Source organism: Lonchura striata, chromosome 26 (genome assembly GCF_046129695.1).
Source record: "Lonchura striata isolate bLonStr1 chromosome 26, bLonStr1.mat, whole genome shotgun sequence".
NCBI lineage: Eukaryota > Metazoa > Chordata > Aves > Passeriformes > Estrildidae > Lonchura > Lonchura striata.
The window spans coordinates 6,252,928-6,274,820 of NC_134628.1; the positions used below are offsets into that span (position 1 = coordinate 6,252,928).

At 54.4% G+C, this 21,893-nt stretch overlaps 1 protein-coding gene across 4 annotated transcripts in view; it reads right to left on the reverse strand.

Moving 5' to 3' along the window:
* Window positions 1–692: 692 nt before the first annotated feature.
* The window catches only part of HIVEP3 (HIVEP zinc finger 3), a 292,362-nt gene continuing 271,161 nt past the window's right edge, over window positions 693–21,893 (reverse strand). For all 4 annotated transcript variants that reach the window (XM_021528378.3, XM_021528379.3, XM_077788482.1 and 1 more), the window contains exons 8-10: window positions 14,413–14,511; window positions 5,324–6,381; window positions 693–2,619 (exon numbers count right to left, since the gene is read on the reverse strand). In XM_021528378.3, the coding sequence (XP_021384053.2) occupies window positions 1,837–2,619; window positions 5,324–6,381; window positions 14,413–14,511 (1,940 nt within the window). In that variant the 3' untranslated portion in view covers window positions 693–1,836. The remainder of the gene's footprint in view (window positions 2,620–5,323; window positions 6,382–14,412; window positions 14,512–21,893) is intronic.

A 21,893-nucleotide genomic window follows, 5' to 3' on the forward strand; every position in this document is an offset into this window, starting at 1 on the left:
CCGATAAACTGGAACAGCTCTGAAAGAAGAAAGAACTGGTCCACTGGTTAAATATTTATATCTTTTTCTTTTCTTTTTTTTTTTTTTTAAATAAAAAAAAAAGAGGTTTGTACAGATTCCATCAACCAGAAAACCCTCTGAAGTAGTAAAGAACCTGCTGGGGCAAACGACTTGAAGCTTTGTGGTTTAAAAAGTTGTGGCAGAGGAATGGCTCTGTCGGGGTCACTCTGGATTTGGTATTGGATTTATTGGCAGTTGATGTCTTTGCTCTGCCAGGGACGCTCATCCCGAAAAATCTGCTCTGGAAAAAGCTGCTGCGCATGCATGACAAGCTGATTTTGCAAGCATTCACCATTCAGCATCAAATTTATATCTCCCAAAACCAGCCAAAAACGGGGCCCGTGTGCGCCAGAGGGGCTGGGCTGGGGATGTCCCGCGTCAGGAAATAAATAAAGGTGAAAACAGGAGCCAGAGGCACAGAGAGCCCAGCAGAGGAGCAGAGCCCTGAGCCCTCCTGCATCCCTGGGGCTCCCAAAGCGGCCAGGAACAGCCTGGGGTGGGATGGGATGGGATGGGATGGGATGGGATGGGATGGGATGGGATGGGATGGGATGGGATGATGGGATGGGATGGGATGGGATGGGATGGGATGGGATGGGATGGGATGGGATGGGATGGGATGGGATGGGATGGGATGGGATGGGATGATGGGATGGGATGGGATGGGATGATATGGGATGGGATGGGATGATGGGATGGGGTACAATGGGATGGGGGCAGCTTGTCCACAACTCAGACATGCCGGAGGGAGGAAGTGTTCCAAGGCTGAGTTCCTCCCCCTCTGGCACCAAGGGAGGTTTGCAGAGGCTCCCCCAGCCCAGGCATTGCTCAAGCACAGGCAGGGTTTTGTGGGCACTGCGGGGGGATTAAAGCAAAGCAAGCAGGAGCCTCGTCCAGCGAGAGACCCTTCCCGGCACGGGCTCTACATTCCATACATTCCTACCTTCTCGCAGGTAAATCTTTGAAGAAAAACCTTTAAATTTTTTTTTTGTTTTGTTTTTTTTTAGTTTTTTCGTCTTTTTTTTTTTTTTTAAGAAAAGTGCTTTGCTGGGTTCTGCAGGAGGGAGGGGTGCTCGCGGTTCGTTTTCCTCTTTTCGAGGGACAATTTCTCTCCCTGCACACAAGGAACCTCCCCTGCTCAAGGAAGTGCTACTTTCAGTCACAAGGTCAGGGTAAACACGTTTTTCAAATGTAAAGCAGTTTCAACTGTTTAAAGCACAACCATAGGGATGCGAGGAAAAAGAAAACCAAAAAAACCAAGTACTTTGCAAGAATTAAATAAAGCATGTAATAAATACAATTCATAAACTTCTGTACACAGGAGCAAGGGTTTGGTTTTTTTTTTTTCTTTTTTTTTAATCATTTAATCAATATAAAAAAAAAAAGTTTTTTCTGTTTTGCTTTTGTTTTCAGTGCATCTTCTTCCTCTTTAAAATGCTTAACCCTTTCCTTTCTGCATCTCTCAGGCCCAGGATTACGCACACCTAAATGGCAAAAAAGACAAGGTCTAACAAACCCCCTTTCCAAAAAACTCTAAAAAAATATTCACAGCCTCAAACAGTTTTGTACATTTCAAGCAACAAAAGGTATAGAAAAAGGCACAAGTAACTGCATACATGTGGAGATAATACCAGACTGGGACGAAGGAAACCAGGAATTTTCCATGGGTTTGGTCATTCACTAGAGTGCTTCTTATGATTATACTAAAGGAAATAGTGTTGAAAATGTCTGTTGATTTTACAGAGGAAGCCTAAAGGTGGAACAGCTGGCGGAGGCTTAAGCGCTTCCCGCGTCTTCATCCACCTTTTTGTGAGTTTGACCTAAATCGGAGTGCTCTGGGTGTGGGCTGCTCCCGGAGAGGTTCCTGGGGCGCAGGGCCTGGGGGGGACCAGGGTGGGCTTCTGAGGGGCTGTCCCTGGCCAGCGAGGGGACGGCTGAGATGAAAGTGCAGGCTGGTTCCGAAGGGGTGCTCGAGCTGCCCGTGGCTTTGGAGGGTTCCTCCCCGCCGGCCGAGGGTTCCGGACAGGGCTCCTGGGGGGTGCTGGGGCTGCCTGGGGACACCGAGGGCCGCTCCGCCGGGCCGGGCTCGGCCTCCGCCACGAGCCCGTGCTCCTCCTGCTCCTGCTGGAGCTCGCTAGTCCTCGTCTTCTCCTCCGAGAAGCCGCCACCCGCCGGCTCCGGGCACAGGGTGTGCTTGGAGAGCTCGGCCGCGGGGCACACGGGCGCCGACGGCGGCTCTGGAGGGCTCTGGGGCTCCCCAGCGCTGGTGGCGGCCCGGCTGAGCCGGGCGAGGCCGCTGGCGGCGGACAAGTGTCCGGCTTGGAGGGACAGCACGGGGCCGGGCACCAGGCTGGCGTGGGAGCTGGGCCTGGCCTGCACCATCTGGATGCCCCCGATGGGGATCATGGGGCACGGGGTCCTGGCGAGCTGCTGCGAGTGCAGCGGGAGGTGGCTGAAGACGTTCTCCTCCCCTCGGCCGGGAGCGTGGAGGTCGTGAGGGGCCTGCAGGGGCCGGGGGCACGCGGGCGGCGGCGTGCCGGGGCTGCGGGGTTCCGCCTTCTGTGCCAAGGGGGAAAGAAGAGCTGGGTCAGCGTGACACGCGGGGACGGCCTCAGCAGCAGCAAGAATTGCTGCAAGGATTGGGGCTAGGGTTTTGTTATCACTTTTCAGGGAGGTTGGTCAGCTCAGGGAGGTGTGGAGCCCCAGACCTTGAAGGTGAGGAGCAGCACAACGCACAGGGTTTCCCTTCTGGGATAAATGTGCCCGCGGTGTGTTGGGGCACAGATCCAGGGATTTGGCTTAGGCCTGGATCATTATAAAATCAGAGTTATTTGGTTGGAAGGGACCTTTAAAGGTCATCTTGTCCAACCTCCTGCTGTGGGCAGGGATATCTTTAACTAGACCAGGTTGCTCCCAGCCCCATCCAACCTGGCCTTGGGCTCTTCCAGGGACCCCCCTGGACACCCTGTGCCAGGGCCTCCCCACCCTCTGCGTAAAGAATTTCCTCCTGAGTTCTAGTCTGGATCTCCCCTCTTTTAGTTTAAAACCATCACCCCTACCCTCAGAGCTGACTCTGGAACACTGGCAGAGCTGCCAGAGTTTGCTGCCAGCTGAGCTCCTTGGGATCCCTGTCAGTGCAGGGGTTCCTGAGAGCCCAGAATGAGGTTATTTCATTTATATATTTATTCACTCATTTCCACTGTGCTTTCCTAAAGCAGGATTGCATCCTTCCAGCTGCTGAGCACAGGGATGCTTCCAGTGAGAGGTGGCATCACCTCCAGCACACCCAGCAGTGGGTCCCCACCACCACCCTCATGGGGTGCTCTGTGCAAACCAAGGGTTCAGAGCCTACATTTTACCTTTTCCTCTTTCTCTCTCGGTGCTTCCCATAGTTTCCTAACGTACATCATGGAGAGATATGTGGCTAAACAGAAATGGATTAATTAGTGATGAGGTTATGACTAAATCCCTGCACAGGACTCCCCAGAAGAGGAAGCAACAGAAACTGAAATCAACTTTCAATTAAGATGGGGTTGGAATTGAAGTGTGAGGATCCACTGGAGAGCACATTTCATTGTAGGATTATGGGGAATAATTCCCTGATGCTGTGAGCTGGATCTCTGAGGAGACAGCAGAGGAAAGCAGCAAAGAAGAACAGGAAAGAGAAAAAGGAAGAGCCACCAAAGGTAGTGCATGTGGGTCAGCAGTGACAAGCCCAAACACTGCTAAATGTCACTTATCCACAGGAAGCCTTGGCTAAATCACTTCAGGGATGCTGGGAAAGCCCAAACAAATAATTCAGTGGCACAACAATCACCACGAGGAGAGACTGCCCTGAGCGAGGGTCAGTGGGAAGGGAGATGGCTGAGGTGAGACTTGGCAGTGAGCCTGGCACTGGAACTGAGCTAAGATCATCTTCAAGCTCTGTTTGGGACCAGATAAACCCTCCTCTGGTCTTTCTGTCTCTTGTGGTCTTACCAGAATGTTAATTTTGCAATGAAAGCCTGGCTGTCCATCGTGCTGATAAAGGGGAACTTTTCCATTTAGGCTTTTGCTGTTGCTTTGGAGGCACACAGAGAAGTAACAGTGGTGGCTCTGGGTGCAGAAAAGGAGCAGGAAAATGAAGCCAAAAGGTAAATGTGAACAAAGGAGCTGAAACATGGCAATGGCAGACAAGCAGGGCTTAAAACATTGTCTCCTACTGTGGATTTGGGAGCTGAGGGGATTTGCTCCAAGCAGAGGCAGGGGGAAGTTATCCCGAGAGAAGAGCTGAAGGATGAGGGTTTCCAGAGCCCTGGGATTCACCAGAAGAAGTGAAGTGACAGGAAAGGGAAACAGCATTAAAGGAAGCCAAGGTTTGTTCCCAAAGTAAAGGAGAGTCTCTGAGAAGGTGAGGCAAAGATTCAGAGTGGAAGGGAGGAGGAAGGAGGCACCACAGGTCAGAAGGTTAACATGGGCACAGGAGAAAGGTCTGGAGAAGCCCTGGCTCAGCATCTGGGGTGGCAGGGGTTCTGTAAAGGCCTCTCTCCCCCCAGGGCAGCCCCTGAGGGCTGGAGTCTCCCCACAGCGAGGGGATCTCACGTTCATCAGCACAGCTGACAGCAGAGCCAGGCACTCCAGCAGGAATGGGAAATATTCCCCCACATCAATCTGCCTGCAGCTCTGGGAGGAACAGGCAATTTCCCTTTACCAACAGCATTTGATTTGTCCAGCAGATAGATAAAACAATGTTCTGGGCCCAGTGGGAAACCCCTCTCTGTGCTGAAGGGGGAAGTGAGATGGAATGAGAGCTGTCCAAACAAACATTTCTCAGCAGCCCGTCCAGCAGAGCTGGCTGTGGGTGGACACAGGGCTCAGCCAGGGCTGCTGCAGAGCTGGCTCTGGTCACTGAGCACTGGGAAATGCTCACAGCTCCACCCCAGCTGGGGAAACCTCAGGGATGGGAATGAAATTCCCAGGAACAAAAAGGCTCTTAGTGACAATAAATCATTAAGAGGTTGTCCTTGGTGATTTGTCCCAGCGGGACTGGCTGGCGCAGGAGTGGGAATAACCCCTTGGAGAAGGGATAACTTTATTTCTCTCCAATTCAGAAGGGCAGGACTCAAATGGGTGCAAAACCCACTGCTGTCCCCTGTCCCTGTTCTCTGGGTCGCCTGTGACAGTGGCCACAAGGTCCCTGTGCACTTCTGCATCACAGCCTGCACCAAAACCGTGTCAGAGACCTCCCTGTGGGGACCAGAGGGCAGCAGGGCACTGGACTTACCAGCTTGGACTCGTAGAGCTGTAAGTTTTTGCCAAAGAACCTGTGAGGTAGAGGCATCGAAGAGAATATCCCGGGCTGGGCTTGATATGAGCTTGGAACTTTGTCCTCCGCTGATTTGCTCGTGCCAGGCAAGTCCTCCTTGCCAGGGGCTGGACACCTGGACAGCTCCAAGCAGCCTGGAGACAAGACTTTCTTCAGGGAGAAGTACCTCAGGGATGCCATCTCTCTGCTGGGCGACGAGTGCCTGGCAGGGGCCGCTTCTCCGTCTGGGGGGAGAGCTGCCCTGGGGGACAGCTCCCTGCGGGGGGACAGGTGCCTGCTGGGCGACAGCTCGAGCCTCGGGGACACACATCTCAGGGGAGAAGCCTCCCTGCGGGGAGAGGGGCGCTGGCAGGGGGACAGCCCCCTCCCTGGGGACAGGCACCGCAGGGAGGGCGGCTCTGCCGTGGGGGAGAAGCGTTTGGGGGACGTTTCGTTTTTGGTCAGTAAGTGCTTCCTCGCCATCATTGGTCTGCCGCTGCCACCCCCCCTGCCGCACTCCTGGCTCGGGGACCACCTTTTCCTCGGGGAGGTGTCTTTGGAGGTGGACAGGTCCATGCCCAAGGACATCTGTGGCCTCGTGGCAGACTCTCTCTCAGCAGGAGCCAGGTGCTCGGTGGAGGTCAGAGCTGCTCTGTGGAGGCTCAAGAAGCTGTGGCACACAGCAACGTCGCTGCTGTCTGCTGACCACTTGGTCTCCAGCCCTGAGGAGGAGGAGGAGGCCTGCTGGCCTTCCCCTGCTTTGGGGCTGCTGGGAGCAGCTTCTTGAGCTGCGGATGTTTCGGTGCCTTCCTCCGGAGAAGACGGGCAGCCCGCTGAGGAGTGCAGCAGGAGGGTGCCGTGGGTGCCTTCCGGCAGCTTCGGCGTGGGCTCGTCTTGGCTCTCCTCTTCCTCCTCATCTTCCTCGTCCTCATTGTCGTCATCGTCGTCGGATTCCTCGAGGTCTGAAAACTGGTGTTCCTCGATGGGCTCAGATCCCTCCCGCCCCTCAGAGTCCTGGAAAAGGTCTTCACTGGTTCCTGGGGGCAAACGCAGAACAGAGAGTATAAAACACGTGTTCAGGGGCTATTTCTGTGCTAAATCTGCTCACCAAACACACATAAAGGGTTATTTTTGAGTTAAATCTGCTCACCAAACACATGTTCAGGGGCTATTTCGGTGATAAATCTGCTCACGAACACATGTAAGGGGCGATTTTTGAGTTAAATCTGCTCACCAAACACATGTAAGGGGCTATGATTTAAATCTGCTCACCAAACACACATTCAGGGGCTATTTCTGTGCTAAATCTGCTGACCAAGAACATGTAAGGGGCTATTTTTGAGTTAAATCTGCTCACCAAACACATGTTTGAGGGCTATTTCTGTGCTAAATCTGCTCACAAGCTCCAAGGGCACCAGAGGAGAGTGGATCTGGCTGCTCGTAGATCTGATCATCTCCTGCTTTGAAGCTGCAGCCTTGCCCTGTCTGCCAGCTCCACTGCTGATGGTCCCAGTAGATCCCAGTGAATCCCAGTGTACCCCAGTTTCAGTTCCAGCTCTGCCAGCACATGCAACCCTCGGTCCCTGCTGGGCACCTGCCACAATCTTTATTTGCTCTAAAATGCAAAAAACCTCCTTTAATAGATGAGAACAGCAGCACCTTCACCCTTCAGTGAGGTTTGATGACTATTTGTTACAATGGTGATTCCAGAATATCCCCAGCTGCCACCAGCTCCATGTGTTGGGCCTTTTCCTGCCTAGATTTCATGACAGATCATCATCAGCAAGGCAGGACTTTTGCTGAAAATCAAACAGGGTGGAAGGAACCTCTGTGGATTCTCCCTGGGTAGGATAAATTCCAGCTGTGGTTTGAGAACAGAGTGTCTGGGGCTTTGTAAAACAGAGCTTGCAGGCAGTGAGATGGATAAAAAAGGCGAATTGTACAGGATTTTACATATTTCTGCAGGTTAAAATACATCTCTGTGCTGCCTGAAGGGCCGGCAGGAGCTTTCTGAGCTGGGTACTGTTATGAACAAAACAGCTTGGCTGGGACACTTGGCTTGAACTAAGTACTGACATTGAAATGTTAATTACCTAATTGCTCCTGGGAATCACCTACACCCCCACCCAAACTAGGACTGGGATGCAAAATAATCCAGTGGAATCATGGGAGAGGGTTTTGGGGATGAAAACACCCCAAAATGGAAGGCTGGGCACAGTGGAGGGGGCTGGATGGGGAAAAGGGAACCACATCCCTGGTCTGTGTTTGACCTGTCACCATAACCTGCAGAGGACCAGACTGGACTGGGCTGTGGGAAGCAGGAGCAAGGAATCAGACACTGTTCCTGCTCTTACCAGGAGGGAAGGAGAGGGAGAGCTGCTGCTGGACCTCGGCAAGAGGCTCTGCACATCCCCTCAACAGAGGAGAGGAGAGGAGAGGAGAGGAGAGGAGAGGAGAGGAGAGGAGAGGAGAGGAGAGGAGAGGAGAGGAGAGGAGAGGAGAGGAGAGGAGAGGAGAGGAGAGGAGAGGAGAGGAGAGGAGAGGAGAGGAGAGGAGAGGAGAGGAGAGGAGAGGAGAGGAGAGGAGAGGAGAGGAGAGGAGAGGAGAGGAGAGGAGAGGAGAGGAGAGGAGAGGAGAGGAGAGGAGAGGAGAGGAGAGGAGAGGAGAGGAGAGGAGAGGAGAGGAGAGGAGAGGAGAGGAGAGGAGAGGAGAGGAGAGGAGAGGAGAGGAGAGGAGAGGAGAGGAGAGGAGAGGAGAGGAGAGGAGAGGAGAGGAGAGGAGAGGAGAGAGGACGGTCTGCTGGGACTGCAGATACAGACTGGACACCTCTTCACCAGTGTGCCATGGAGACTCCAGGGACAGACTCTGCAGCCTTCTCCCCCTTCAGCTACCGGGGAAAAGCTACAACAGTGGGGGCGAGCTCGGTGTTGAGCCCCTGCCCAGCTGACTTTTTAATAAAGAGCTGGACATTAATAAAGGCACAGACCCTGTTCATTACAGGCAGGGAGCTGTCAGCGCGCAGAGGGAACGCGGCGGTTCCCCAGCAGGTCCGTCGGGACAGCCGCTGGATGTCACTGCAGCCCAGAGAACCAGAGAAGCGCACCGGGGCCCTGCCCGGGGGCTGCGACGTGTCCGCCGCGGCCAGCCAGACCCGGAGCCGCTGGGACACGTGTGGGACACGTGTGGGACACCTGTGTGTGATACCTGTGTGTGACATCTGTGTGTGACACCTGTGTGACACCTGTGTGTGATACCTGTGTGTGACATCTGTGTGTGACCCCTGTGTGTGACACCTGTGTGTGACATCTGTGTGTGAGCCCTGTGTGTGACACCTCTGTGTGATAACTGTGTATGACATCTGTGTGTGACACCTGTGTGACACCTGTGTGTGACATCTGTGTGTGACCCCTGTGTGTGACACCTGTGTGATAACTGTGTATGACATCTGTGTGTGACCCCTGTGTGTGACATCTGTGTGTGACACCTGTGTGACACCTGTGTGTGACATCTGTGACACCTGTGTGTGACATGTGTGTGTGATACCTGTGTGAAATCTGTGTGTGGCATTTGTGTATGACACCTGTGTGTGACATGTGTGTGATACCTGTGACACTTGTCTGTGACATCTGTGTGACACCTTCGTCTGACACCTGTGTGTGACACTTGTGACAACTCTATGTCACACTTGTGTGAGACCTCTGTGACACCTGTGTGTGACATTTGTGTGTGATAACTGTGTGTGACACATGTATGACACCTGTAACATCTGTGTGTGATACCTGTGACACCTGTGTATGACACCTGTGACACCTGTGTGTGACATCTGTGTGTGACAGGTGTGTGTGACATGTGTGTGATATCTGTGTGTGACACATGTGTGTGCTGCCTGTGACACCTGTGTGTGGCATCTGTGTGGCACCATGTGTGACATCTGTGTGTGACACCTGTGACACCTGTGTGACCCCGGTGTGTGACAGGTGTGTGTGGCATGTGTGTGACATCTGTGTGTGACATCTGTGTGTGGCACCGTGTGTGACATCTGTGTGTGACACCTGTGTGACACCTTTGTCTGACACGTGTGTGTGACACCTGTGTGTCAAACTTGTGTGATAGCTGTGTGATACCCATGTGTGATACCTGTGTGTGACACCTGTGTGTGACACCTGTGTGTGACACCTGTATGTGACACCTGTGTGTGACATCTGTATGACACTTGTGTGTGACATATGTGTGGCACTGTGTGTGACATCTGTGCGTGACACCTGTGTGACACCTCTGTGTGACACCTCTGTGTGACATCTGTATGACACCTGTGTGTGACATATGTGTGGCACCGTGTGTGACATCTGTGTGTGACATCTGTGTGTGACACCTGTGTGTCACCTTTGTCTGACACGTGTATGTGACACCTGTGTGTCAAACTTGTGTGATATCTGTGTGATACCCATGTGTGATACCTGTGTGTGATATCTGTGTGTGACAGGTGTGTGACATCTGTGTGTGACACCTGTGACCCCTGTGTGTGACAGGTGTGTGACATCTGTGTGTGAGACCTGTGTGTGACACCTGTGTGTGGCGACTCTGTGTGACACCTATGACCCTTATGTGTGACAGCTGTGTGTGACCCCTGTGTGACTCCTGTGCGTGACATCTATGTGTGACAGGTGTGTGTGCCCAGCCCGGAGCTGCCACTGCCTGCAGGGACATCAGCCAGCCAGGGTGGCTCCAGAGGGGACAGGGCCACACGGCTCCAAGTCCCCAACACGGACGGCAAAGCCGGGTTTGGTTTATTTGGAATTTATTCCAGCCCTGCAGGAAGCGTTTGGCATCCCCAGGCTCATGGGTTTTCCCGTGGCTGTGTGTCCAGGGAGAGTCTGCCTGAACTGCAAAGGGAAGCAGCTGCTCATCCTGCCTGGAAATGTCCCTGCACTGTCCCTGGGGGAGAGTCACGGGTGGAAATGTCCCTGCACCGTCCCTGGGGGACAGCCCCACCTGGAAATGTCCCTGCACCGTCCCTGGGGCACAGCCCTGGGTGGAAATGTCCCTGCACCATCCCTGGGGGAGAGTCACGGGTGGAAATGTCCCTGCACCATCCCTGGGGGAGAGTCACGGGTGGAAATGTCCCTGCACCGTCCCTGGGGGAGAGTCACAGGTGGAAATGTCCCTGCACCATCCCTGGGGCACATCCCCACCTGGAAATGTCCCTGCACCGGGCACAGCCCCACCTGGAAATGTCCCTGCACCATCCCTGGGGCACATCCCCACCTGGAAATGTCCCTGCACCGGGCACAGCCCCACCTGGAATTGTCCCTACACCATCCCTGGGGCAGGGCTGCCCCAGCAGGGCTCCCTGCAGAGGGATTCTGGCTCGCATTGTGAAATCCTCCTCGCTGACGGGGCTGCTTCGCCCGGGCTGTTTGCAAACTCCCAGAGGAACTGAGCTCAGAACAAATATTATCCCAAACTCCCAGCTGTAGGCTGAGCCGTGCATATTTCCTGCTTGGAACAGGAATGCATTTCACAGGCAGAGCTGGGAGCCAGTGCCTGGATCTGGTTTTGGGGCTGGGGACAGGCAGGAGCTGTCCTGGGCCTGCTGCTCTCCTTTCTCTCCTGGCTCCTCTCCTCAGCTGGGACTGACTGGGAATGCCAAATTTGCTCCAGTCAGGGGTCAGGAGCAAAGGGAAAGTGAAGCCAGCCCCAAAGTGAGGAGCTGTTTGCATTTGCCACCACAAATTCCAGCAAGGGAAACATCCCAGAGAGTCCTGGGACAGCCCCAGGGAACTGCTTTGGCCTCCTGGCACAATTCCTGCAGCTCAGACCTGACCCAGGCTTCCAAAATTCATCCTGCTGAGCTCACGGGGAGAGAAAGGGCAGGACAGGGAGAAAGGGAGGGATGGAGGAAGGAAGGAGAGAGGGAATTAGTGGAAATGTGTCCTGCTGACAGCTTTGTCTGAGGTCACCTCTCATTCCATGTGTGTTATTTATTCTCCCCACTGGTACCACCCCACCGGGCCCAGCCCAGGCAGGAGTGAGGAATTATACTCCAATCTCCTTTTATAGTAACACCCCTTGCTGTCTGCTGCCCCTTAAATAGAAATACAAACAATCAAGTGAAATACAACTCCGGTTTAAAATAATCCAGGGAGTTTTGGGAACTGCTGCTCCCTCCCTGCCCGCCCCCAGAGGAAAGCACATCAACCTTCCTGTGCTGCTTTGTGTCACGTGGAAATTGGAGCCTTTTTATTATTATTATTTAATTAAAACAGCCCGTTTGGTTCTTGTTCTGAGCCTCTTTGCAAGGAAGAGAGAGGACACAGGGGAGGGTTCCTTGCAGCCCCTCACCCTGAGATCAGAGGCTGTGATCACAGCTGGGATCTCGAATTTCTCATGCACCTTTCTGCCATTCCTGTGTTATTTTCTCATCCATCCAAACAGCCCCAACCATTAGAGGACAAAATCCCATTTTCTGCCTATCTCCTCGGCTGCTTATTTAACACTGACATTTGTGAGCAATGGGCCTCTCTGCTCATGGAGCAGAATGTTCCCGCTCCCAGCAGAGCCCAGTGTGGCTTTACCGGGTGGGAGAGAAGCTGGGAGGGAGGAAGGAAAACTCCCCTGAGCCCATCCCTGCCCAGGGCACCTCTGTGCACCCCTGAACAAGCCACAGCGCTCTGCAGCGATGGAATGGGAAATGGGAGCTGGGAAACTCCCCCGGGTGACACTCTGGGGACTTGCTGTGACTGCAACTCCCCGGAGCACTGGCAAAGGTCCCGAGAGCCCGGCAGAGCCAGGGGAGCTCTGCAGAGCCAGGGGAGCTCTGCAGGGCCAGGGGAACTCTGCTTCCAGAGCCCAGCAGGGCCAGGGGAGCTCTGCAGGGCCAGGGGAGCTCTGCAGGGCCAGGGGAGTTCTGCAGGGCCAGGGGAGCTCTGCAGGGCCAGGGGAGCCCGGCAGAGCCAGGGGAGCTCTGCAGGGCCAGGGGAGCTCTGCAGGACCAGGGGAGCTCTGCAGGGCCAGGGGAACTCTGCTTCCAGAGCCCAGCAGGGCCAGGGGAACTCTGCAGGGCCAGGGGAGCCCGGCAGAGCCAAGGGAGCTCTGCAGGGCCAGGGGAGCTCTGCTTCCAGAGCCCAGCAGGGCCAGGGGAGCTCTGCAGGGCCAGGGGAGCTCTGCTTCCAGAGCCCAGCAGGGCCAGGGGAGCTCTGCAGGGCCAGGGGAGCTCTGCAGGGCCAGGGGCACCCAGCCCTGCAGCCCTGGGCAGGGAGGGACAGGGAACACTGATGGCACACTGCCAGTCACACTGTGATGGCACATCCCTGTGGTGTCACATCCCTGTGGTGTCACATCCCTGTGGTGTCACATCCCTGTGGTGTCACACTGCCCACGGATGGCACACTGCCAGTATGTCACTGCTGCTGTGTCGCTGCCCATTTGTGACACTGCCTGTGTGTGACACTGCCCCTGTGTGACACTGCCCGTGTGTGACACTGCCCCTGTGTGACACTGCCTGTGTGTGACACTGCCTGTGTGTGACACTGCCCTGTGTGACACTGCCCGTGTGTGACACTGCCTGTGTGTGACACTGCCCCTGTGTGTGACACTGCCCTGTGTGACACTGCCCCTGTGTGACACTGCCTGTGTGTGACACAACCCGTGTGTGACACTGCCTGTGTGTGACACTGCCCTGTGTGTGACACAGCCCGTGTGTGACACTGCCTGTGTGTGACACTGCCCTGTGTGTGACACTGCCCGTGTGTGACACTGCCTGTGTGTGACACTGCCCTGTGTGTGACACAGCCCGTGTGTGACACTGCCCGTGTGTGACACTGCCCCTGTGTGTGACACTGCCTGTGTGTGACACTGCCCTGTGTGTGACACAGCCTGTCTGTGACACTGCCTGTGTGTGACACTGCCCCTGTGTGTGTCACTGCCCCTGTGTGACACTGCCTGTGTGTGATACTGCCCGTGTGTGACACTGCCCGTGTGTGACACAGCCCGTGTGTGACACTGCCTGTGTGTGACACTGCCTGTGTGACACTGCCCGTGTGTGACACTGCCTGTGTGTGACACTGCCGTGTGTGACACTGCCCCGTTGACACTGCCCCTGTGTGACACTGCCCCTGTCTGTGACACTGCCTGTGTGTCACTGCCCATGTGTGACACTGCCCCGTTGACACTGCCCCTGTGTGACACTGCCTGTGTGTGACACTGCCGTGTGTGACACTGCCTGTGTGACACTGCCCGTGTGTGACACTGCCCCTGTGTGTGACACTGCCTTGTGTGACACTGCCCGTGTGTGACACTGCACTCAGTGACACTGCCTGTGTGACACTGCCCGTGTGTGACACTGCCCTGTGTGACACTGCCCGTGTGTGACACTGCCCGTGTGTGACACTGCCTGTGTGTGACACTGCCTGTGTGACACTCCCTGTGTGTGACACTGCCCCTGTGTGTGACACTGCCCGTGTGTGACACTGCCTGTGTGACACTGCCCGTGTGTGACACTGCCTGTGTGACACTGCCTGTGTGTGACACTGCCCCGTTGACACTGCCCCTGTGTGACACTGCCCCTGTGTGTGACACTGCCTGTGTGTCACTGCCCCTGTGTGACACTGCCTGTGTGTGACACTGCCCCTGTGTGTGACACTGCCTTGTGTGACACTGCCCGTGTGTGACACTGCCTGTGTGTGACACTGCCTGTGTGACACAGCCCGTGTGTGACACTGCCCCTGTGTGTGACACTGCCTGTGTGTGACACTGCCCTGTGTGTGACACTGCCCCGTGTGACACTGCCCCTGTGTGTGACACTGCCTGTGTGTGACACTGCCCTGTGTGACACTGCCCTATGTGACACTGCCTGTGTGTGACACTTCCCCTGTGTCCCCAGCCCCGGCCAGGGGACCCAGGCTCGTGGTGTCCCTGCCTGGCACCGCTCCCAGCCTGGCCCCGTGCCCACAGCCACCCCTGCAAGGAGCCTGGGGGGCACAGAAATGCCCCTGCCTGTGGCAGGATGGGCTCTGCCCCGGCTGGTCCTGCCCCTCTCTCAGCTCCGGGCTGGGAAGGGCTGGCTTTACCTTCCTCGGCTTCCAGATCCACCAGTGAAGATACCAACACGCCCAGCTCCTGACATTTTTTGCTGTGGGCCTTTGACTTCATGTGTTTAGTCAGATTCCCTGAAAAGAAGCAGAAAATCCATGTTACTCAAATATGGCTCCTTTTTCCCCCTCTTTTCCCCCCGCCTCTTATTTTTTTCCTCTTTTCATTCATACTTTTCTTTTTTTTTTTTTTTTTCTCTTTTGCATGCTCAGCAGTCACAAGTCAAAACCCTCTCTGAGCCAGACAAAGGTCCCTGAGTGTCCCCAAGCCCCTGCCCAGTGCAAATCCCCCGTGACACGAGGCCAGGTCCCCCCTTCCCTGCCTTTGCTGCTGCCCTGGGCTGCAGGACGAGGTGCTGGCAGGGCTGTGGGACCTCTGGGGTTGTGCAGCCTGGAAAATCTGCTGGGGCACACTTTTGGGGCTGGGGGAAGAACAGGCCTGGGCTGCTTTCAGCTGTGAGGATGCAGCTGATTAAAAATGGGAGGAAAGCAGGGATGGGCAACACATCCCAGTGTGGCATCATCATCATCATCATCCTCCAACCTCACCCCAACAGCCCAGCCTGCCTGGAGGGAAGAAGATCCTCAGCACCACAGGGCAGAGAGGATTTTCCCTGGAAATGTCGCAGAACCAAATGGATGTGGCACTTGGGGACGTGGGGCAGTGGTGGCCTTGGCAGTGCTGGGGAAGGGTTGGGCTGGATGATCCTAGAGGGCTTTTCCAGCTTTAATGATTTTATGAATTTACAATAAAATGAGCTGCCAACAAGAGGGGAAAACCCTACATTTCCATTTTCCCTCCACAAGAAGGTTTCAGGTGCTCTGGAAACATTCCAAATATGTGTGGATGTGGCACCTGGGGACATGGGCCAAGGTGGTGGCCTTGGCAGCGCTGGGAAAGGGTTGGACTGGGCTCTTCCAGCTTTAATGATTTTATAATTCTATGATAAAATGAGGATTTGAGGTGCCCTATATTCCAATTTTCTCCAAAAAGAATGGCTCAGGTGGTTTGGAAACATTCCAAAAACCGTGGATGTGGCACTTGGGGATGTGGGGCATTGGTGGCTTGGCAGTGCTGGGGAAGGGTTTGGCTGGACGATCCTGGAGAGCTTTTCCAGCTTTAATTATTTTATAATTTTATGACAAAATGAGGGTTGGAGCTGCCAAAAAGAGGGGGAAACCCTACATTGCCATTTTCCCCCAAAAAGAAGGGTTCAGGTGCTCTGGAAACATTCCAAAACCAAGTGGATGTGGCACCTGGGGACATGGGGCTTTTCCAGCTTTAATGCTTCTATAATTCTATGATAAAATGAGGGTTTGAGCTGCCAACAAGAGGGGAAACCCTGCATTGCCATTTTCCCCCCAAAAGAAGGGCTCAGGTGCTCTGAGGGGCTGGGCCAGCTCAGCTCCTGGAGCAGGAGGAGCCTTGGACACCCTCTGGAGCTCAGGAACCTCCTCATGAGGCTTCCTCAGGGCCAGGATGGGACGTGGGGTCACTGGGGCTGCTCTGGGATCACTCCTGGGCATCAGAGGGCACCTCTCTAATTCTGCCTCCCAAATTACAGGCAGGTTAATTAGACACTAATTAACCCCACTTACAGGCCAGGGAAATGCTGAGCAAAAGGAGCGTTGGCAGGAGGAGGGAAAGCAGGCAGGTGGAGCAGGCAAGAAAATGAAGGGAATGAATTAAAGCAAAAATTTCCCATTTTCCCTTTTCCGCTCCTACAGCTCTTCCTAAAATCCCAGACTGGGACTGGGAGGGACCTCAAAGTCCATCCAGTGCCAGGGCAGGGACACCTCCCACCATCCCAGGGTGCTCCAAGCTCCATCCAGCCTGGCCTTGGGCACTTGCAGGGATTTATGGGATGATGAGGAGAAACCTGGGCCCTGCTGAAGGAGTTTTGGAATTTCCCATCCCCTGCTGTGCCCCCAGCCTTGCTGTACTGACACCTGAGGGCACTGAGGAGCACCAGGCTTGGTTTTCTCACCAAGCAATTAAAAAATAAAAGAGGAAAACCAGAATTCTCCCACTTTCTGACAACCTCCAGCAAGCACTGAGGTCCTGCAGTGCGAAGTGCCCAGTCCCTGAGCTGGGGGGAGCACAGGGGCCTCTCTGAGCCTCTCCTCCTCCTGATATCCTCTGGGTATCAGGGATAAAAAAAGCCACTACTCACTGGAGCAGAGCGTTACCCGTGGTGCCCTCGCCTCTCAGAGAGTGCCACAAGCACCCAGCTGCCACCTTGATTTCTCCTTAGCCCATGGATTATTTATTTCAGCCCATTTTACACAAAATGGAGCAGCTCCATCAGGAAACACCACGAGACACAAAGGCTGACTCTATATCCCTGTGTATCTGACACCCAACCTGGACGTGGGTTCAGGGGATGTTTAATAACTTGAATGCTGCAAAACAGCTCCAAATAAGATAGATTTATTATTTTTAAGCCTCATGTTTAATTGCCCTTAGCTCCCTGGTCAGGACACTCAGGTGTGAGGATGAGTTCAGCCCAGCTCAGCTCCCTGCTCCAAACCAGAGCCTCTTTCCCCACCCCAAAGAAGGAATTTTGTCACTGCCCCAAACCCACCCCGTGATCCAGGAGCGTGTTCTCACGGACACCTCTGCTCCCAGCGAATCACCATGGCCTGAAAATGAAAAAAAACCCATCCACAGTCCCAGCTGTGGCCTCATGGAGCTGGAATTTCATTGTGGGAATGAGAAGCAGTGAGAGCACAGCCTGAGTCAGTGTGCTGCAGCCCAGCAATGCCCCATCCCTGCTCAGCCAAAATCCTGCCTGGAGCCCCTCCAAGGGCAGCAACACAACACCAGCAGTGCCTGCTGTGAGCAGGGGCTCTGTGGGGATCCAGCTGAGTGGGGAGGAGACATCCCCAGCATGCTGGTGCCCCCAAACCTGCCCATAAATCCTCTGGGACATCCCCAGCATGTTGGTGCCCCCCAAACCTGCCCATAAATCCTCTGGGACATCCCCAGCGTGCTGGTGCCCCCAAACCTGCCCGTAAATCCTCTGGGACATCCCCAGCGTGCTGGTGCCCCAAACCTGCCCGTAAATCCTCTGGGACGTCCCCAGCGTGCTGGTGCCCCCAAACCTGCCCATAAATCCTCTGGGATGTCCCCAGCATGCTGGTGCCACAAACCTGCCCGTAAATCCTCTGGGACATCCCCAGCATGCTGGTGCCCCCAAAGCTGCCCATAAATCCTCTGTGCCACCAACAGCCAGCCCTGGAAAGGAGGCACCAGGAGGGAGCAGCAGGAGCTCCCGAGGAGAGGGAGTTTTCAGTGCCAGCCTTTGCACTCAGGTCCTCAGTGGCACTCTGAGGCCACCATGGCCACCTCAGGTGTCCAAAGGCCACCGTGGCCACCTCAGGTGTCCAAAGGCCAGCTGGCTGGACACACCAGTGTGTCCCTGTCCCCGTGCAGCTGCAGGAGGCTCCCAGAGCCCTCCTGGCCCTCTGCTGGGGCTCAGCAGCTGCTGGGCTTGGCAAGATGTGCCAGGAGCCACCAGTGTCACCTCCTGTCCTGGTTCCTGTCCCTGGGCAGGGCACTGTGTGGCTGCTGCCCTCCTTTCCCAGCCCCCAATGCCAACAAATTCACACCAAAGGACCAACTCATCCCAAGCTTTGTTTCCTTCCCCTCCAGCTCCTTTTCCCTCTGCTCCGTCTCTCCCTTCCTCCCCCTTGGTCAGACCAAGTTAAGCCGCTGGCCAAGATCCTCCTGCAAAGCTCTGGGTGCAAATTTTGTTGGAGAAATCCCAACAAAACAGGGATGCTGCATCCTTGTAGGGAAGGGAGGCTCAGCAGGACAGAGCCTCGTCTGCCCCCTCTGCATTATTTTAAGGGAATTAAAAGCTGGAGGCTCCTTTCCGTGGGCTGAGAAGCTGAGTGATCACCCTGGGAGCAATCTGTAGGACAAGGATATTTATCTGATCAGGGCTCTTCTTCCAGTTTGTGTTTTTTTAGACCCCTTAATTAACGCTGGCAACATTAAAGGCTCGGCAGATTTCCAGTCAAATCAACACCACTTTGCCTAACTGGGAGCTGGATCTGAATCCTACAAGGGAAGACTCACAGCTACTTGTTGCCTTGCAGAGTTCTGGCTTCCAAGTTAAAAAAAAAGGAAAAAAAAAAATAAAAGAAAACCACACAGCACTGCTTCCTTGGAAACCATGGAAAAACATCTTTGAGGGAGCAAGAGAGACCAGCAGGGAGGCTGGATTTAAATAGCAGAGGAATTTCACTGAGCCCGAAGCAGGTGAGTGCTCCTTATTGGGGATTGTTTACCAAAAACCTCCCAGATTTGAAATCAGCTGGCTATATTTAAAAAATCCCTGAGAAATTCCTGGGAATGGTGAGCCCACAGGAGGAGCAGGGGCAGTGTGAGCACGGCTCCCATTACGCCTGCCCAGAACTATGTGTACAGCTGCCTCAGCTCTGCCCATGCTGGGAGGTCTTAGTGGGACTTAGAGCAGCTTAAATGCCTGTGCTGTTTGGAGAAAGCTGTGACTCCAGCCTTCCAAAAGCACCTAAAGCAGCTTAATAGGGACTAGAAGTGATTTCACAGCTACATTTCATGAGGGAAATTAATTTTTTTTTTTTTTTTTGGAAGAGCCATTATCATATTTTTAAGGAGATAGAGCAGAACGTGGGGAGGTGAAGCATTGAGATTCCTGGGGAAATGATCCTGCCTGTGCTGGGGATGATCCCTTCTATTTCTGCTGTTAAATCTAATCAATTCAGCAACAAAAAAAAAACCCTCAAAAACTCTAAAAAACCAACAAATGAGTGAGGCAGGAGGCAGCACTGTAACACAGACAGCCAGAGCTCCAGAAGATGAACAATTGTCACATTCCTGTTTGGAAAGCACTTGCAAGGAGAGCAGCAGCTCCTCGGGGAGGAGGAGATTGCCCTGGAGCCAGGCTGGAGAGCTGGGGGTGCTCCCTGGAGAGGAGAAGCTCCAGGGAGAGCTCAGAGCCCCTGCAGGGCCTGGAGGGGCTCCAGGAGAGCTGGAGAGGGGCTGGGGACAAGGATGGAGGGACAGGACCCAGGGAATGGCTCCCACTGCCAGAGGGCAGGGCTGGATGGGAGATTGGGAATTGGGAATTGTTCCCTGGCAGGGTGGGCAGGGGCTGGGCTGGAATTCCCAGAGCAGCTGTGGCTGCCCCTGGATCCCTGGCAGTGCCCAAGGCCAGGCTGGACACTGGGAGCACCTGGGACAGTGGGAGGGGATGGGATGGGATGGGATGGGATGGGATGGGATGGGATGGGATGGGATGGGATGGGATGGGATGGGATGGGGTGGGATGGGATGGGATGGGATGGGATGGGGTGGGATGGGATGGGGTGGGATGGGATGGGATGGGATGGGATGGGATGGGATGGGATGGGATGGGATGGGATGGGATGGGGTGGGATGGGATGGGATGGGGTGGGATGGGATGGGATGGGATGGGATGGGGTGGGATGGGATGGGGTGGGATGGGATGGGATGGGATGGGATGGGATGGGATGGGATGGGATGGGATGGGATGGGATGGGATGGGATTTAAGGTCCCTCCCAACCCAAGCCAAGCCAGTGTGGGACTCTCTGCACTCAGTGGAGCCGCCTGGCTGCCCTCCCAAGGGAAGGAGGGTGTGGGTGGAGATGCCCTCGGGCTCTCAGGGAGCTCTGGAGGTCCCTCTGCCATCACTGAAAGGTGCTCAGGGCTTGGCAGGGGCTGCCGGGGGGTTTGGGGTGCCCATCCCTGGAGGTGGCACTGAGAGCTCTGGGCTTGGAGCACCCAGAACAGTGGGAGGTGTCCCTGGGGGTGGCACTGGATGGGATTTAAGGTCCCTCCCAACCCAAATCATTCTGAGATTCTGGTATTTTTCTGGGGGATGCCCTCACACAGAATACCAGCCATAACTGATACTCCGTGTCCCAAATAAATCCTTGAAACAGGTTTTATGTGGGATTTAAATAATGCACAGGCCTTGATTTAGGTCTCGGTGTGGAGCTGATGTCCCCAGGTGAGACTTTGTGAGGAGGAAAGCTTTCATTTACAGAATTCAGTGGGCAGAGAAATTCAATTTTTTAAAAAATTGATTATTATCTTTTATCCTTATTGACATATGGATTAAAGGAGTGAATTTGCACATGCAGCCTGCTCGTATCCACCCAGGCCATAAAATATCAGCCACTTCCTGGATCAGACTTATGCCTTGCATCAGCCAAAAGCTGATATTCCAGAAAGGCACCCAGGATTTGCCGATTTCCAAACGAGCAGAATTCCCAGTGAGGCTGAGCCTTTAACGCCTGCACTGGCAACACAAAACACCCGTGAATATTTCCCTGGAGCTCACCAGGCTTCCAGCCCTGATTGCTGCACTTTCTCCCCTTTGCCTGGGGAGTTGCAGAGCCTTTTGCTCAGTGTTTCCTCTCCTGGCTGCACCACTGGGACATTTTCTGCTCCTGCCTCACATGCCATGCGATGTCCAGGCAGGAAATCCCTCAGGGTAACTCTGTCCCCATCCCAGGGGACGTTTGTGACATCCCCAGAGCACAGGGACAACACCCAGGGGTGCCCAGCCCCTCCAAGGGCCCTGGGGGTATTTTGGGGATGTGCCCATCCCTGTGCCCTGTTCTTCCAGCAGGGAATTCTGCCAGCTGTGCTTTCCAGAGGAGACTCAGGCTGCTGGAGCTGCAATAACAACAAACTGTGCAGCCCTTTAAGGGCCGGGGGGAATGCATTTAATACATTTAATTTAATACATTTAATAGATTCACATGTGCAGTACCCTCAGTGCTGTCAGGGGCTGATTTAAGGAACTGAAAATGGATTTATTGAAGGCTCTGGCTGAGCAGTCTGGAGTCTCGGAAGTGTGAGTGGCACAGACTGTGAAATGGGTGTCTCCAGCCAGCAGGACCGTGTCCTTTCACAGCTCCCTTTAAATTAAAGTGCAGCTCCTCATCCCTCCCGACCTCCAGGCAGAGGCAGCAGCAGCCACTCAGAGCCCTTCCAAACATTTTGTCCCGAATTTCTGAGGAAACTGGAGGCAATTAGGACCCTGTGAGAGGGTGATGTGGGTCTGAAGGAGGACAGAAAATTGGAAAAGGGGAATTGATGTGCCAGCACTGCCCCTCATCCCAGCTCACCCCGAGCAGCGGTGAGAGAGGGGAAGGGAAAAGCTCTCCCGACCTTCCTGAAAGGGAAAACAGCTTTTTCTTCATTTCCTTCCTGCCCAGAAAACAATGCAGAAGCTGCTGAACCTCCTTTAAAGACCCTCTTGGAGGCCACGGTCACAAAGCTCCACTGCAGTGGAGGGAGAGACACCTCATTAAAGAGGCACCTTTAGATCTGCTCCAGGAACACCAAATCAAACAGAGTTCTACAAACCAAATCCCCAAGGCTGTTGTTCCCATCAGCTAAGTGAGCACACACACCAAAAAAAAAAAAAAATTAATCTCA